At 43.9% G+C, this 17,984-nt stretch overlaps 1 protein-coding gene across 1 annotated transcript in view; it reads left to right on the forward strand.

Annotated features, from left to right (window-relative positions):
• The window catches only part of LOC118109534 (A disintegrin and metalloproteinase with thrombospondin motifs 20), an 88,433-nt gene that overhangs the window by 25,586 nt on the left and 44,863 nt on the right, over positions 1 to 17,984 (forward strand). Inside the window, exons 10-15 of the mRNA XM_035156701.2 lie at positions 1,985 to 2,126; positions 2,755 to 2,859; positions 13,392 to 13,537; positions 13,845 to 14,026; positions 15,443 to 15,579; positions 16,132 to 16,249. Coding sequence (XP_035012592.2) covers positions 1,985 to 2,126; positions 2,755 to 2,859; positions 13,392 to 13,537; positions 13,845 to 14,026; positions 15,443 to 15,579; positions 16,132 to 16,249 — 830 coding nt within the window. The remainder of the gene's footprint in view (positions 1 to 1,984; positions 2,127 to 2,754; positions 2,860 to 13,391; positions 13,538 to 13,844; positions 14,027 to 15,442; positions 15,580 to 16,131; positions 16,250 to 17,984) is intronic.

A 17,984-nucleotide genomic window follows, 5' to 3' on the forward strand; every position in this document is an offset into this window, starting at 1 on the left:
CCAAAGTCTAAGTGCTTTTGAAGTCTGTCTCCAGTCAACAATGAGAAGCATTGATTCAATCTCGCACTTCTACAGTACCACTCCTGCTCAGTGGGCTGACCTGGTCAAGTACGTCAGTGTTTTGACTGCCCATTTTCCCCTGAAGAGCAAACTCAATCTCCACCACTCGCCTACTAGTTTGAAAAAAAGAAAGGCTGAGGACCCCCATTATCTCACTGTTGCTGTAATAATGTGAACACTGAACTCCCGCACCTGAGGACTGATGAAAAGCGTCCCGCTGTTGTGTAGTGTTGTTATGCGTCAGCCCGCTACATAAAGCAGCTATTCATTCTCCCCCTGGCTCCGTGCCGTTTGATTTAAGCCTCAAAATCCAAATCTAAAAGTAAAATGCTAATTTCTGACTGTTGCCAACCACTAATTGTTGTGTTTGCCCCTTCTGTCTGAAACCGCATGATCATTAGAAGGGGACAAGCCCTGTCATCTTCCATTACTCACCTCAGAAATTGGCCTAACCATTCTTGAAAAACACTAATGTGAAATCGTCATCGACGTTTTTTAAATCTATTGTTGCTTTTTAAAATCAAGACGAGTCTTTCTGTAGCGTGTCACTTCAAATTCAAATAAACCTCTGTCATTATCTTGTTACAGGGCATCAGAGAAAAACTCTTGCATGTCTCTTTGCTGCTGTTTGATCAAACACTGTTTAGCCAGCAATGCCGTGCGTCACTCAAAAACCAAAGCCCAGTATATTAAACATGGAAACGATCATTTTATCTTATTTTATGACAAGCACACGACAGCCAAGTATAAGTCATCTTATAAATCAAGTCTCTTTTATGTTGTTGTTTTTTTCAGGGAGTAGTGGTAGACATAAAATTTTAAAACATGACCACAGAGACCACCTCTCCATCCTCTGTCTGTCTTGGTCTTAATAATCATTCCATTAGGCTCCGGGACACTGATTAGACAGATCACCAACTGCTGACAGACGCTGTAATATGGGAGTGTCCGTGTGATTCCTTGAAAGGGTTCCTCCACAGTCTTCATTCATAGTATTTTCTGCTGCTGATTCATTCTTGTCATGCAGTCATCCCCTTGAATCCCAGCGCTGTTTGCCACAGTCTCTTACATCACGGCTGCAAATGAAAGGGGAAAGAAACAAAGTGACGGTAACTCAGGATAATCCCGGGTAATTATGTGTCCTTCCACATCAGCTGGTGGTGTATGGAGCAGGTGCCTTAGCAGCTCGGTCCAGGATGAAATTTGTCAGAGCAGTGCAGACACGTTGTGTAATGACACATCTATTCATGCCTCAACTTCCAGTTTCCTTTTTTTTCAAAAGTAAACAAGAAGGAGGAGATCCTTTGAGGCTCAGCACGCTCTGCTAGCGTGTTTGTCTAGTGCCTTTTCACGTCCATGAAGGCCGATGAGTCTGTATGTGGCGTGTCTGCACTTACATTTAGTCCAGCTGTGCTTTTATTGTCTCGGTTATTGTGCTATGAGTCAGTCTTTATTCATTGCGCTGAAGTGTAACTTAATCAAGGGGCTTTATAATTCCACCTCGAATAAAAACGTGGTCAGCACGAAGATCCTTTTCAGACTGTATCAAAATGCAGTTTTATTCAGTCTGCGGCAACTGACACCAGTTTCACAGCATGAAGCAAGCACAGCATTTACTAACAGGCTCATCGAGGGCAAGCGGTATCAGCCTCCCCGTTAGGTAACCCTCCAGACCACCCACAGGGGGAAACACATCTGAGGATGATCACACAATTACACAGAGATGTTTACTTTGTTACTTATGAAAGAGATGACACATGTTGATACTTTTCTGGGTCAGAACATGCTGGATTATCCTGGGAATTGTCATACCATGATGACGTGTGTGTGCGTGGTGCATATATGTGTTTGTAAACAGACTTGTGTGGTTTTTATATTCTCTTTTCATTTACACTACACACGTTCTTACATTTTTTTTTTTCAGCACCGGCTATGGAGAGTGCCTCCTCGATGAGCCAGTAGGCAGAACGTACGAGCTGCCCACCCTCCTCCCTGGTCAAATATACAATGCCAACAGGCAGTGTGAACTGATGTTTGGACCCGGTTCCCAAATTTGCCCCTACATGGTAAGTTGGCTTGCTATCAAAGCAGAACCACACTGAAAAAGTGAAGATGTAAGACTTCAAGTGGAAGTAGAGAACCTTCATGAACTGTCCGAGGGTTATGCAAAGCAGTTTCTTGTAGGTCCGAAAATATCATAAAAAATGAAACTTAAATCAGTTAAATGTGTGTAGTTTATTGTAAAATAGTGTGGATTGGTTTCATCAGTAAATCCCATTGCCTAATGTAAATACAAACAGGCAGATTAACTCAGCCTGTTGTTGACTGCACAGCCGTTAATTACAACCCGATGCCGAGGCATTAAAATGCATCTCGCACATGTGTGGGAACCAGTGAGGCACAAAAGAAAGTGTCAGTTCCTGGCTACTTGGACAAAAATATTTATTAAACATAACATATTAAGAATTTGATGAAACCAATAAACATATTTGGGAGCTGCAATCACGCACACTTCCTTCCACAAGAAACAAAGCAATATGTTTACACTTAAATTCTGCGATGGGCCCAATAAAAGTCACAGATTCAATTAAAACATTTTGTCTGTACAATGTTCTCACATTATAGACAAGCTTGTTTCCTATTCAGCCACAAAAATGATTAATTGCAGAAGCATGCTTTTTTTCCCCTCTGCAGAAACAGTGCAAGAGGCTGTGGTGTACGAGCGCAGAGGGGGACCACAAAGGATGCCGCACGCAGCACATGCCACTGGCTGATGGGACCGACTGTGGAAATGGAATGGTAAGTTGATCCACATGTGGATCTGTGCTGCTTAATGAACAGATCATAGGAACTTGATTCCCTATACTACAACAGTGTGTCCTTTTTTATTGACGCACATGTTTTGCTTAGAATGACACTAACTGTGCATGTTCCAGACCTGTTTGTTAGCTGAAGGTCTCAAAACAGCAACAATCAAGTTGTTGGATCCTGTAATTAGGATGAGACAGTTTGGTGAATGATAATAAATGCCTTTGAGAGCAAAGTGAAAACTGAGAGACTAACAGTTGTTGACCTGTCTGACCTCTATACTGTATAAAGGCCAATAACTGAATATTGTGCAAAACTCTTTAAACTCTTGCATAACGAGATGTGTATGTGCATATATCTCATTTTCGATGATATCCTTGAAATGCAAAATTGAGAACACAGCCTAACCCTAACCCTAACCCTAACCCTAACCCACACCCACAAAAGCTTTACATACACTAACAAATGTATCCATTATATATACCACTTATCCTCTGAGGGTCGCGTGGGGAGCTGGACCCAATCCCATCTGACAGTGGGCGAGAGGCGGGTTACAACCTGGATAAGTCACCTGTGTATCGCCATCCACACCTAGTAGTCTCCAATCATACAAACAATCGGCATGTCTTTGGGCTGTGGGAAGAAGCCAGAGTACCTAGTGAAAACCCACTCAGACATGGGGACAACATAACGGGGAGAACAGAAAGCCAAGCAGGGTTTCAAACTGGGAACCTAATTGCTTGGAGGCGACTGTATTGAGATGATAAAATGAAGATGAACTGAAGCAATGGAAAGAAGTAATGGATGTCAAAAAAAGGGATTATACCAATCAGAGGGAGCTTTGTATTTGAATGATCTGTCCAATTTTCTTATATGCGTGTGTAAAAATGCATCTCGCATAAGAAACTCCTAATCCTCTTTTTTGAGGTAGTGTTTAATTGGATAACACAATGAATCATCTGAATATGTTTCCTCCTGTTCCACAATCACCGTAGTTATGAAAGCTCCCCTCATTACAGTTTAGTTAAAATTCAAAATACCTTCCATGTAGCACTGCTTTGAATCCTGATGCCTTTCCCCTCTAGTTCACTTCCTCCACAAATAGGAAGGGAATAATTTATCATGCATTACTCTGCTGCCTGCATCCTGGTTGCAGAAACCCATGTAAATGTGGTCAGGTGATGGCCTTAGTTGGAAACTTGAAGCTTTACCCTTGGTGTTGTTACGGGGCCCCAACCCCCATTAGCCTTCATGTTCTCCTCGCTCTGGGATGCTATGCTAATTAGGGCTGAGACGGCGGGTCAGTCTCTGAGGATACATGGAGAGAAGGGCTGCACGGGAGGGGGGCGGAAAGAGAAAGAGAGAAAGAAGAAAGAAAAGACAGATAGAGGGAGCAAAAAAAGAGGGAGAGAGATTCTTGAGAGGGAAAAGGTGAAGACGTAGGCTCTTTGAAAGAGGATGCCGCCCGCCGTTCACAGTTGAGTCACCTTGTTGTGAACCCGTGACCCTAAAACCTCTTTAAAAGGCGGGTGAGTGGGTCAGTGGTCAGGCCGTAACAGAGCCCAGGCTGAGGCCAGCCAGCGCTCTCACAAAAGACCTCACATCAGTGATTCTGAAGGGCAGGAGGCGGGAGGAGAGGAGGGAAGAGGCGAGTGAGGAGGAGGTACAGGGGGACGAGGATGTGGTGGTGTTTAACATTCGGAACATGCATGAGAGGGCGAAAGAGAGGGAACAAGAGAAGGAGGGTCTCTCTTCTCCTTAACCCCCTGCCCTCCAGGAGTCCTTTGCAGTGTGGGCCCATGTAAGTCTTATATCTTTGATATCCTTTCATGTGGCTCCATCTCCCTGATCACCATGTTAGGCCCTGGATCAGCGCTGTCCAGTGAGGAGAGGTTAACAGGGGATAGCTAACGTCTTAATCCAACTACAACAACCGCACTAAACAGTAATGGTCCGGGGATTGTTGCTCCCACACTGTTCTCAGCATGTATGTGGGAGAACAGGTTGAGGAGACATGGTGTGAGTTTAATCACAGCAAGTGGTTCGTTGAATCAGCTACAAACCTTAACCCAACTTAAGGTGACTGAGCTATATCACCATGGTTGACTGATCTTCATTGGAATCCTGTAAACACTTTTGATAAAATCCAGATCCAATGCGGTCAGACATCTTGATTAAAACCAGGTTCCATTTGTTTGAAAAACCTTTATAGACGTATAACCAATCATCGTTATAGGGCCTGTTTCACAGTGAAATCGTTTGAGTAAAGTAACAAGTGTTACCTTCAAACCATATTCAGCTAAGCTGTCTCTTGATGCCAAATAACAGAATGAATATCAACTTCATGGTGGTATGAGATGAAAAGTCTGAGGATCTCCAAAGTCATTGGGATTAATTCTGTTCGACATTGCGATCCCTAAAGCTATAGCAATAGCTAAAAACAAAAAATCTGATCCTTTAGTGGTGGTTGTTTTCTGTCTGAAAAAAAATACACAAACAGTTTTCTTTCACTTCTTGTGTGTGTGAGTAGTGGCACCAGCTTTGTTTGTGGTGATGAGGCCCAGGTTTCATCAGCATGCAGGGGGCTGTTTGAAGTAGCGTGAGTTGAAAGACAGGGGGACCCTTCACCAACACTCACCTGCCTATACAAGAGCGCTTTTATGTGGTACTTCTCTGTGGTGTGTGTGTGTGTGTGTGTGTGTGTGTGTGTGTGTGTGTGTGTGTGTGTGTGTGTGTGTGTGTGTGTGTGTGTGTGTGTGTGTGTGTGTGTGTGTGTGTGTGTGTGTGTGTGTGTGTGTGTGTGTGTGTGTGTGTTCCTCATCATGCCATCCTCAAATGTCTGGTTATCTGTAAACCCGGATGACTCTTTTTGATTCTCTTGTGTCAGTGCTGTATTGTTCTTTGAATGTCTTTGTGCCTCTCTTTCTATTTTTTTCTTTGGACTTAACCTTACACTACTTGTATCTTTGCTGCGGAACGTGGTTTCAAGCGAGAGGGGGTGGTGGATTTGATGTCTTATCAAGAGCTTCATTGTTTTGTTTACAAGACAAGAGGTTATAATATGTCCCCTGAGTAACTGGATGTTAGAGAAAAGGAAAGCGATAGAAAAGGAAGTAAACAACAGATAACTGTGGTGTTGCTTTCCACTACTGGAGACAGCACAAACTTGCGGCAAACAAGGTGATGGTGATCATTCACTGTGTTTTTTACCTAAACCTATTAATAGTGAATGTAGAATAAATATTTTGAATATACTGTCAGATTATACATTGGCCAACATCGTTGTTGTACGTCATAGTCCTGCGACAATTATGTAATTACAGGCATAGAGAAAATGCACCGAGTAAAATTTGTCTTTCTTTTGCTGATGAGCTTACTATGTAGTGTTCTACAAGCATGAAACTGTGATTGGTGTCATTTGCGCTAGCACACCAAGCGCCATGTAAGTAATGATGTTTGATACTGAACTTGCATTTTTCTGCTAGATTGGTGAGTAATTCTGTAGCAATATTGGCAATAATAAAATTTACAAGCACCTTTTAAAGCTGGGGTTGGTGATCCAGGAAAAGCAAGGCAAGAGTAGGCTACACATGCAACCGATACATCCCACCAATCAGTTCTCTCGTCAAAGCTACAAAGCCGACTTCTCCGTGACTCGCTCTCCAACTTCTGACTACCGTCTCTGCTTCGGTGGTGTAAGCCTCGTTGGCCGAAGACTCCAGTCACGTGCGCTGAGAACATGGACAGGGTGCGTGCAGGTGGGCAGGTCAGTAAGTGATGGATCCACCATCCAATCCATTAATCTGGTTGCAATGAAATGATTAGTCGTAATTATTACAGTCCTGCGAGGTCCCAAACAACAGCTCTTAGAATTTTTCCTTTTTTGTCAGATGACTTTATTTATTGATGGCTAGCGGGATGTGAAGAGAACAAATAAGATAAGAAACAGTTTCAGGAAAAATTACCAACCCTACCTTTAATGCAATGCCTCTATCACACCTCCTCAGCACTCCTCCTGACCGCTTTCTCATTCTTTCCAAACAGAAGTCATGAGGTCCAGGTCTGAGGCTTTACAGGGTCTCTGGTCAAGCTCCTCGCTCTGAGGTGTCTGCACAGCTCTGACAGGGAGCGTGTGTGTGTGTGCGGGTGGGGGGGTGTCAGATGTATAGAGGATTACATTTATGGCCTCAATGGGGGAAAACTAGCGGCACACATTATCTTTGCAACCACCACACCACCTCCCCTTTAAAGACAACTTTCCTGGCCTATCATTAGCCCAAAGCCTGTCGTGTCATTCTAAACTTTGACACTGGAAACATGATCTCTCGTAAAAAAGTACGTATTTTCTGAACGGCTGTCACCTCCTGAGCCGGCATTGTCCAAGGCTTTTTTCGCGTGGTTCTATTAGGGTTATGAAACAAAGCTGCGGGCTCATCGGGTAATTGAGGTCAGTGCTCAGAAAGTTGGGAGAGCGGCACGTCCCCTAAATTAAGAGTTTTTGTTTGTATACAGCTTAGTTAAAATAGGGCAACGGGCACGGCAGGGTTCATGGTTAGTTTTCTCCCCCTGTGTTCCTTTCTTCTCTGACTCCCTCCGCTTCTCCACTTCTGCCTCTTTCTCGCCCTCCTTCCCTCCCTCCCTCCCTCACTCGCTCGCTCCCTCTCTGTTACTCGACGGGCCCTCTCACAGGCCGCCGGAGTGAGTAATGCGGTCACATGACCTCTTGGCGGCGTATGTCATCTAGCTCAGTGGGCCATGCACTAATGAGGGCATCCCATCACTTGCTGTCTATAAATACTGCCACCATCCTCCCTCCCCTCTATCCTCTCTTCCCCCTGGTCTCTCTCGCTTACCCGCCTACACCCCCTCTCTGTCCCTCTCACTCTTCAAAGGGATCCTGCCTGTGTGCGTCTCTGTGTGTCTGTGTGTGTGTGTGTGTGTATGTTTTGACTGTGTGTGCAAGTACATACATGTGAATGTCCTGGTGTTCGTTGTATTCATAAACGGTTTTGTGGGATTACCTAACCTTTAATTCTAACCACACACACATATGCAGATGTGTGCGTCTAGATTAGGGGCCAGCCAACTTGATCAATAAGTGCCTGTCAAACTACAGCCGAGCACTTGGCCCTGCATCCACATCCCCACCCTTTGTAGATCCCCTTTGCGGCTTCTCACCACATCATCACTCAGTGGGTGGCAGAGAGAAAAAAGTGTCAACTTGAGTGTGGTCTTGACTGAAAGCTCCCCTGAAAGCCCTTTTTTTTCTTGGGGACTTTGTCGCAAATTTACGATTTCAATACAGCCACGGCTTGCTTAGCTCCCCTCTGAATAAGTGTAAAACCCCAAAAAGCTTTCCCAGATAATAAGGACTTAATTGAGTGGTTAGTGTAAGTAAATAAACGGGAAGTTGTTTTCGATTTCCAGAACATTCCTCCGAAAAGAATAACGGCCCGCTATGGTTTCAGCCAATTAGAGTGAGATAGTGAGGTCTTGAAAAGTGAAGCGGGGGCAGAATGGAGTCTGCTGGCTGAGGCGGTGAGTGTTGGCTGGAGCTCCCTGGCAGCCTGACAGACTTGTCGTATGATGCTGGGACGGGGTGTGTGTGTGTTTGTGTATACGCGTGTATGTGTGTATTTGTGTGTGCATATGTCTGCACTGGAGCTTGGGATTGTGAGACTGGTATCAGTGTCACTCTCAGCTAATCTCTTGATATTTGCAGGATGTTGCCACTTTGATTTACCACCATCACAGACATATCTGTGGATTTGGGCTAACAAGAGGATTGTTGTTTTAGCATTCACATAGTTTGCCGATGGAATTACTGCGTCCGGTAGCCAGTGAGTGGAGCTTTCATTGCTGGCTGCGTAGAAGGAGAAAGATGTATTTGTATGATTATAGAGTGGTTCCAAAATGTAGCGACCATTAATGCCCTAAAACTCATTATTTAAGTCAAATTATTATGTGCAAGTGAAATTATATATGTAAATATTTACAGTATTACAGAAACAGGGGAAGCTGAAGAGACCGCACCGGACATACGGTGCTTTGTAATGTTGTTATTACAAAGGTGAGAGCAAACAATACCAGACTCAGAGCAACATTAGCAATAATCAGGAGGAGTGTTTCCTGCTTCTGTTTCTAAGCTATCAGCTGGTTGCTAACTTTGTCTGGCAGCCTTTTAGATACCATGAGTTCACCAGAACCTTTTTGTTTAAGACAACTTCCTGCTACTGTTCTAAAGAGGATCCACCCGTTGGAGCCTTCGTTGCTCAGGGAAGGATGGACGCATTTATTGGGCAAGTTTGAAGGAGCCTTCGATATGGGACAGCCTAGTTGTGCCGCTGTGATGCAACCGGTCCTCAAATGCGGCCGCCCGAGGCCCCTGATTTGGGACAAAGCTTAGATGTATGAAAGAGCTCGATTTTATAGTCAAACCTGACTCTGCATTTCTGTCTCAATGTTCTATCTCTTTCTGTTTCTTGTCTCAGTTTATATCGCATGATAATTCATCAGGTGAACATGAACAAGATTAATAACTAATGTTTATGTGTTTTCTTAATTTGTAAATAAGCCACAATTTGCTGTGCATAATCATATATGATCAGCAAATGTCAATGCTTTTACAGTGTGATGGGCTGCCCCCAGGTGGCCAAACAATTCTGATTATAATTTTCTTTCCATTATTCATTATATGTTTCGTTTTTTTGCATTAATGCAAGTCTTAATACTAAACAATTTAGCAAAAATACAGTCGACAATACTTTAATGAACACAATATCAGTAAGTGCAGCTTTAAAAGATCACAAGAGGTATATATGTATATATATATATATATATGTATTTATGTTTGAGTGGTCATCAAGACTAGAAAAGCGCAATATAAATACATACCATTTACCATATATGTGTCAGTAGTATAGAGATGATGATAAGTGAGAAAACCTACCGTAAAGGTGTCGGAACAGCTGACGGGAAGAAACTACTCATTCACTTTAATGATAACCCTCACAGTTCTTGGAAACATGTGAGGAGAGGAGGGATCAGAGAGAGGACAAACAGGATAGGAAACAAGGGAAAGGTGATGTAGTAAAGCGGAGAGGTTGATTGTGGTCAAGGTCGCTTTGTCTCTCTTTCTCACCGTATCCCAACCCTCTCATCATTTCTCCTCCGTCTGTCTTCACACACTTTCAACACAGGGGAAAGATGAAATATGGAACCAACAGGTGAAAGGTCTAGACCAAAAAAATCAGTCTGTGTAGATTCAATCCGTCAGCTGTCATTTGACTTATTTCCATTTCCCTGTCAGCTCAAAGATATCTGCATATCTTCTACTGTATAGCTTCTTTCCACCGGCCCTCACCCGCTGCACAAGTCATCAGACATGTAAAGAGGACTTATTGAAAATCAGCAGCAGTGGTCCACTTCGTGACATTGACCAATTTGTTTTTACTACAGTCTGTTTTATTTCTGCTGGACTGGCTGCAAAGCAACGGAGGCAAAGACAAATCTCACCAGGCAAGAGGCCTGTGAACTCCGAACCCAGAACCATGAGAAAGACCACAGCATGAAAGATGATGCCATTTGGAAATGGCCGTGTTAAAATGAAAGAGTGGAAGGGCTTTTTAAATCGGCCCCCTGCCTTCTCATTCCTGCCCTGATGTATGGCTTGGGTTCAGAAATGAGGTGCTCCCTGCAACAGTTTCCTGGCAATTACAGGGTGCTCACTTCCATCCCAGCCGGCCGAACGGCTCGGAGCAGATGCTGCTGTCCCCAGCTCACCACTGTCAGGGTTTGCTCGCTGGTGGCCACTTTCTACAGCTGAGTTCCTGAAACTTTACTCAGCGTGTTGTCGTGCGATTTGGGATTTTTAGGGATTGTGTGTGTTTGGGTGCATGACATGTGCATCTACGCACAGTGAGTGCAAAATGCATGAAGGTGATACGTGCATATGTCTCTGTATGTGTGGGTGAGTCAGCGTGTGTCTTTGGGAGATTCCTAATTTGAAACACATGCTAGTCCCAGCTGGACAGGTTTCTCTCACAAGAGCTTCAAATGTCTCACCACGTTCCCAATTGAGGGCAAATTTTGACGATCTTACTTGGAAAGTGTCGGCCGATGTCCCTAATGCCTGTTTGAGCTTTGCCGAAGCCGCCTGTCACCACAGCGTCTTTCAAAGAGTGTGTTTGAGCACTTCTGAAAGAGAGGCTAATTGGAAATGAGCGTGGCCTCCAGATGCCTCCAGACTCTGTGCAATCATTCTCCAAGCGCACACACACACACACACACACACACACACACACACACACACACACACACACACACACACACACACACACACACACACAGAGTCATAAGCAGGCTCACATTCGCACACACACACACACACATAAACACACCCACACACACACGCACATACATCATCTCACACAGATGTTTTTTTCCTTCCACTCCCCCCTTGTCCTCCTTTCTTCTTTTCACCCACATCACCTTTTCAAGCCAAACAAAACGGTTGTAAACACAGGGTGCCAGCGGGGGGAGTGGAATGTCTCAGAGGCTTACACGGACTTTGGTCCTCTCTGACAGACAGTCCGCCTTGTGTTTGACAGCTCCTCAGGTCCCGCCTCCTGGTTGCACTGCGGTGGTCCCTGCGTGGCCCTTTTGCAATTTCCCATAAGGGAATGAGGGGGGGATGGGTGACAGCGGAGAGGACGTATAGAGGGGATGCTCACGTCCGGGGTTGTCAGTCACTAAATGGAGGCGGGGGGGAAGGGGATGTGAGAGCTGTTAGAGGAGGGGAAATGTTTCCTTTACTTTTTTACTTTATAAAATGAGTTTCTTTGATGATTCCATGATCTCTCGAGGATGTTGCTCAACCAGGGTTAGGAGGAGCAACACCTGTTTGCCTTTTCGTGGTGTGGAAGCCATTTCCGCTTGTGGATGTTTTATCACATTTTGTTAGTGCCTTTTATTTGAATTTGTTCTCTGAATCCATTGTTAGTGCTCTGAGAAAATTATCAGCACCTTCATTTTTGTATTTACAGTGGAGTCAGACAGGTAGAAAGGACCCGGCCATGACTCAAACCATGTCTGGATTATGGAAATGTTTGTGGCCTGTTTGGTTCATACCCTGCAGCTGTTAACACCTGTCTGTCATTGTGCACAGACTTTACACTCCATCATTAGACCTGCAAGGGTGTAAAAACACACACGCAATCTAGGCCAGTATAGAAGAGGCCACGGTGCAAAACCGTGTGTATGTTTACATGTGTTTGTGTGTGTGACTTTGAACTTTTTGCAGATGTTCACCAAAGATGATGGCTGCAAGTTGTAAATTTATTTTAAAGCAGAAATGGGCCAGAGAATGTCCAAGTGATGACTTTGATTAATGTCCTCTCTGGTTTATTGGTGAAATTAGGAAAAGTCCACTGGATCATGCAAAGTTCAGTCGGTCTTAGGGGATTGAACACAATGGGTGTGTAGCCAGATGTATTTCTCATCTGGATGAAGCTGGTTGTTGAAATAACAATGTGCACATCAAAACAAAGTGAAAATGAACAAACTGATCCTCCTCTGGAAGTTGCACCTTTTAAAGTGGTGATCCTATGTCAGGCAAGTAATGAACTTTGTTTCTTTTGTTATCACAACTCTAGAGTTTCCTTATCGCGGTGCCACTGCCTCCTCGTGCCTGTGTGCCCGGATGGCAGGTTACGTACCCAGACAGACGCCGTCTTGTCCTGCATTCTTTCAGTGAACAGGACCCTCCGATATCTTAGTCGCTGGGAAGGGGATTTGGTTACACACAAAGGGAAGTGGGCCTGCCATGCTTTGCTTATGAAAGCAGTGTTAGCACTTCTTGGCAAAGGTTAGTTAGTGGGTACACACCGTTTGATACTAGGCACCTTATTCTTCATGTCACATCTGGTCTACTGTCGGAAAGACCAAGATGATTTAAGGAACATTTAGTCCGGATATTCTTCATATTTTTTTTAAGTGCTTCCTCTTTGTTGCTAAACTAATTTCTTTTTGAAAATGGATCTACCACTTTTCATTTTTTCTTCAGTTCCCTTTTGATTTCCATATTGCAGCAGTAACATGCAATGTTGTCATCGCCACTATAGTTTATTACCCCACACCCCAAATGCATTTTAAAAATATATATTTTGTGTGGTGGCATCAGTTTCAGGTTTCTCTTATTGACATGTTTCCTTTCTGTCTTCCTCTTTCTTTGTTTCTGTCTGTATCCATGTCTCTCCCTCACACTCCCATTTCTCTTTTGACAGCTGTGGTAGTTGCACACAGTCCCTGAGGGTAAACAATAGCTGAATGTGGATTTCTTTTCAAATAAAGCTAAAGATATAAACAGAGGATTAAGAAGGCAAAGAGGAACACCGCTCCCAGCTGTGCATGCACTTAATCTACACTAGAGCCTCACAACGTCCACGTTTGACGTCAGGACTGCAGGTGTTGGAGTCATCGTTTTTTAACTGGATCTGTGTGTGTGTGTGTGTGTTCTGGTGCAGTATTGCAGACACGGAATGTGTGTAAACAAGGAGTTGGACCTGCAACCTGTTCACGGGGAGTGGGGTACCTGGGGGCCCTACAGCGTTTGCTCCAGGTCCTGTGGCGGAGGAACCCGGAGCAACATCAGAGAATGCAACAAGCCTGAGTAAGGAAGAATCACACAGTTAAAGCCATCACAGATTGTAAATATGGGTGTTACTCTGTCAGGCAGTCAGGCATGATCAAGAGTTGTAAACAAGCTTAAGTGAGTAACAAGCCCGTGTGTCAGATCCACTGAGTCTCAACTTGATTTCAAACAACAGTCGAAGAAAGCCTGTTTCCTTAGTGTGAATTCCAAAGTAAACAATGTTGCTCTGAAGTCGTAAAGCTCTAGTCAAACGAGGGCAAACATTGAAATCGAGTGCAGCGCTTCTGTGATCCATCTCTGTCATTTCATGCGTTTCTCCCACCAGGCCCAGAAATGGCGGTAAGTTCTGCGTGGGTCGCAGGATGAAATTCCGCTCCTGCAACACAGAGCCGTGTCCACGAGGACAGAAAGACTTCCGCGAAGAGCAGTGCTCCCAGTTTGACGGCAAGCACTTCAACATCAACGGTCTACCTCCCACCGTCCGCTGGGTCCCCAAGTACAGTGGCAGTGAGTACACCAATGTAATCCTGAAGCGTGTAATTTGGATGTCTTGTGGTAACTTGAGCCGCAACATCAAAGTTGGATGGTATTTAAATCCAACTGTACAGTGTAGTTTGAGGCCAGTGTTTCACTGTGATTGATGCATTAAATGCTCCATTTTTCCATTTTGAAATCCCCCAGTTATTCATTTTATGTTTGATTACCAGCACTTGGGCTTGTGTAAACCGCTCCGTCTCCATTGTGTGTAGGAGGTTTGTTGAGGCCAAGACACACAGCATTGTGATGTCTGTGTATCTGCAGCCTTTGCAATGTAATCCATTGATAATTTAATACACTAGTGCACTGTCCATTGTAAACCTGTCCATTTGGAATGGGGCTGCTCTCTGTGTGAATGCTCGACACAATCTCTGTAATTCAACTCAATATAAAGTATTGCAACCAACAAAACACATGTTGTGCTTTAGACAAATAACTAGACAAGTGATTCTATGAATGCTGCATGACGGAGATCAGCAACCGTGACTCCTGTGAATGAATGTGTCATTCCAATATGGTGAAATAAAGACAATAACATTTTCAAATGATCTGGTGGGCCAGATATAATTGGCCGCAGGCCGCCAGTTGCCAGACACAGCTGTAATTTATCCAAGGACATAGAAGAAGACATGTTCAACTAGGTCCACAGAATGAATTCTTAGGATTATAATAATTCTATTAACCTGACCTAATTGAACCTATCGCATGTCCAAAATGCACCAAAATTCAAAACAGCTCTTCCTGAGGCCACTTAAGATACAAATGCCACACATGTGGAATTAGTAAGTCTGTGAGGTGAAAGGATAACAAACCCTTTGTTGATAGGTGGGTGGACGTATGTGTGTGTGTGCGTGTGTTTGTCTTTGTCATGATTTACATCCCCATGATGAGTTACCCCAGGGTAAACCTATACTTGATACTGAACAACATCCGCCACATTGACGCAGTATGCAGCCCGTCCATATGAACCCATCTGGCAGCGATCCCTCTCGCAGCCGTATCTCATTCCTTGTGGAGATGCCTTGCCCCGCTATGGGAGATTACCATCTGGCAAAGACCACCATGTCTAAGTTACTGCAAGTGATTCATTCATTTAATTGATTCTGTACAAGCCAACATGCCAAAACCCCAGAGCCAGTACACTGTCAAGACGTTTTCCGTGAAGCTTGGACAATTTTGGCAATTCTTACAAAGAGTCTGCAGGACTTTGAAGAAAATACTGTAAATAGGCTCAAGATCAAAAATGTGAAGTTATGTTTTGTTTTATTTTAATCAGTACGGGCAAGTCTCAAGATGACTTCCATCTTGTAACTGTTCAGAATTTTTGTTTTATTAATCTCATTAACTGAAAGAGCTGCGGTCCATTCTCTTTCCTCCGCCATGCAGTACTGATGAAGGATCGCTGTAAGCTCTTCTGCCGGGTGGCTGGGACGATGGCATATTATCAGCTGAAGGACCGCGTCACCGACGGCACGCCGTGTGGGCCAGACACATACGACATCTGTGTTCAAGGCCTCTGCAGGGTACATTTGTTTCTTTCTTCTTTTCTAATGAAATTACACACACACACACACACACACACACACACACACACACACACACACACACACACACACACACACACACACATACATACACAATAGGTTCCACTAATCATGGTGTGTAGCGTCAGATATGTTTTGGTTAAAGTTATGTCTTGGCTGAAGAGGAATTAAGGATGATACCGACACAGAAATACAAACTTAATCTCGGCCCTCTCGTATTATAACACAACATTAACACTTGGTTTGAATTTGCAGCAAGATATTTGTATGTCACACTGGTACAGACCCCACTGAAGTCTGATGGGGTCTGATCAGGAATTGTGCATGGAAATTGGACATATAATTGGCCACTCAGTGTGAATTGTGGCCCCTTTATTGCCCCTATTTAGAAAAATCCTAGATCCGCCACTGAGGTCACATTTTGAAACACCTGCATTTGCCAAGCCCATGATCTCCAGGCAAAACTACGCTTTGAAAACTTTGAATTAAGTAATTGCAAATCATAAATTTTCATTTTGTGTGGCTCTTTAGCAAGCGGGCTGCGACCACGTCCTCAACTCCAAGGCCAGGAATGACAAGTGCGGAGTGTGTGGCGGGGACAACTCATCGTGTAAAACCCAGGCAGGGACCTTCAACGATGCACAGTATGGTAAGCCCCCCGATGCGCCCATTACATGTACAGTACACTAATAGCTGACGGTTCACAAAAAAAGGTGTTGCTATTTAACAAACTGTACGTCAGCTGCTTCTGCAGATGAGCTATGATTTATGTGATCCACAGTAAACATAGACGAGCTGGGCGAGACTTCAGTTCCACGCGGCTGCAGCGCTGACGTGCCGTATACTCACATTAGGCACTGATGTCATGTCTGGTTATGTTTAAACGTATTTCAGCATTGGTACGTGTCTCGGCCAAATTTAGAAAAACTCCGAGCACCGATCTTCTCTGAAGCCTTGGAAACTGATTAATACAGCGATCTCACTCTTTCAGGTCGAGCAAACACGAACCTGACATCACCCCTTTGAACTGTCCTGCTTAATACCGAGCTTTTTGCACTGCAGCCAACTGCTGATTGCATCCGACCCCCTTTTTTTTTTTTTAAGTGCGGGCAGAAACAGCAGAAACATTAGCATAAAAGCCCTGGGTGTGGCTTGTCATGTTAACTTCACATTAGTTTGGCACTGAGCTTTTTTGTGTCTCTATCCATCTGCTTTCTTTCTCCAGTCTGTTGGCCGTTTGAGGGGGGGGCGGACTGGGTTTGAGGAGTGTATTGAACTGAACCAGACCTAAACTTTCTGGCTTAACCTGAAGAAAGAGAACACGAGTGGGAGTGCAGCCCAGGCAGGATATCCCTCTGCTCCTGGGCGTCTTTCTGTCTTTCACCTCTTTGTCCTTTTCTGTGTGTTGTTTCTCTATTTGTTAGTCTCTATCCTTGTCTCATTCCTTTTTTTCCTTTGTGTTAATATTTGCATTTATCACAACCTTTCTTTCTGTTCTTCAACAGACCAGACAAACTGAACTCTGAGATAAAACCATAGAGTTCTTATTATCCTGTGGGGAATGCAAAGTCTCTAAATGTTGACCTTTAAATTCATAACAGCTAAAAAAATGTTGCTATATATCTATCTGTATATAAGTCTTTGGATGGTACAGTGTCAAGTGAGTTCTAATCAGGTGCATTGAGAAAGAAAATGTACACAACTGCGTATTTTTCCTCATTAGACAATGATCATTAGTAATGCTGTGACAACCACAGCATTACCTTATGAAGATGTCCTAAAAAGGCTAGAGTGTCAGAGTCCGCATGTATGTATAGCTGCTTTCAGACATGCACTGAAGTCAAATCTAGGTATTTGTTAGAATGCAAATTTCTGAAAGTTAACCAGGACATTTTACAGAATTCCTTCTTCCTGCCTTGTAGTAAAATGTCCAGAAAATGTCCGTATGAGTCCGTGTAAAAATGCAGCAGGTAAATATCTAGAAAGTTCACAGTGAGGGAGTGGGTGTGTCCATTACTTTTTAACACGCAATAGATGGGAAACTGGAAGAATACAAATATCTCAGGGTGAAAAAGAGGTTCAACGCATGTAGAAAACGCAGACAAAGACGTCAACTGGGAAAGACAGGGATAATCATGAACTTTTGGCGATAAGGGCCTATGTCGATGTCAATTGTGCTGTAAACAAAAACACTGGGCTCTATCGGAGGAATTTATATAAAGCCCTGCCTTCTGCAGCTCTACTCAGGCGCCACCTGGCACCTGAATATTCCTGCTGTTGTGAACAAGTCTGACCCAAACAGTCACAATTGTCTGTACATTACCAGACTTCATGCCCTAAAACAGCTTATGTAACGTTTGTTTCCATGGAACATTGAAGTTGGT

This window comes from Hippoglossus stenolepis, chromosome 5, assembly GCF_022539355.2.
Source record: "Hippoglossus stenolepis isolate QCI-W04-F060 chromosome 5, HSTE1.2, whole genome shotgun sequence".
Taxonomy (NCBI): Eukaryota; Metazoa; Chordata; class Actinopteri; order Pleuronectiformes; family Pleuronectidae; genus Hippoglossus; species Hippoglossus stenolepis.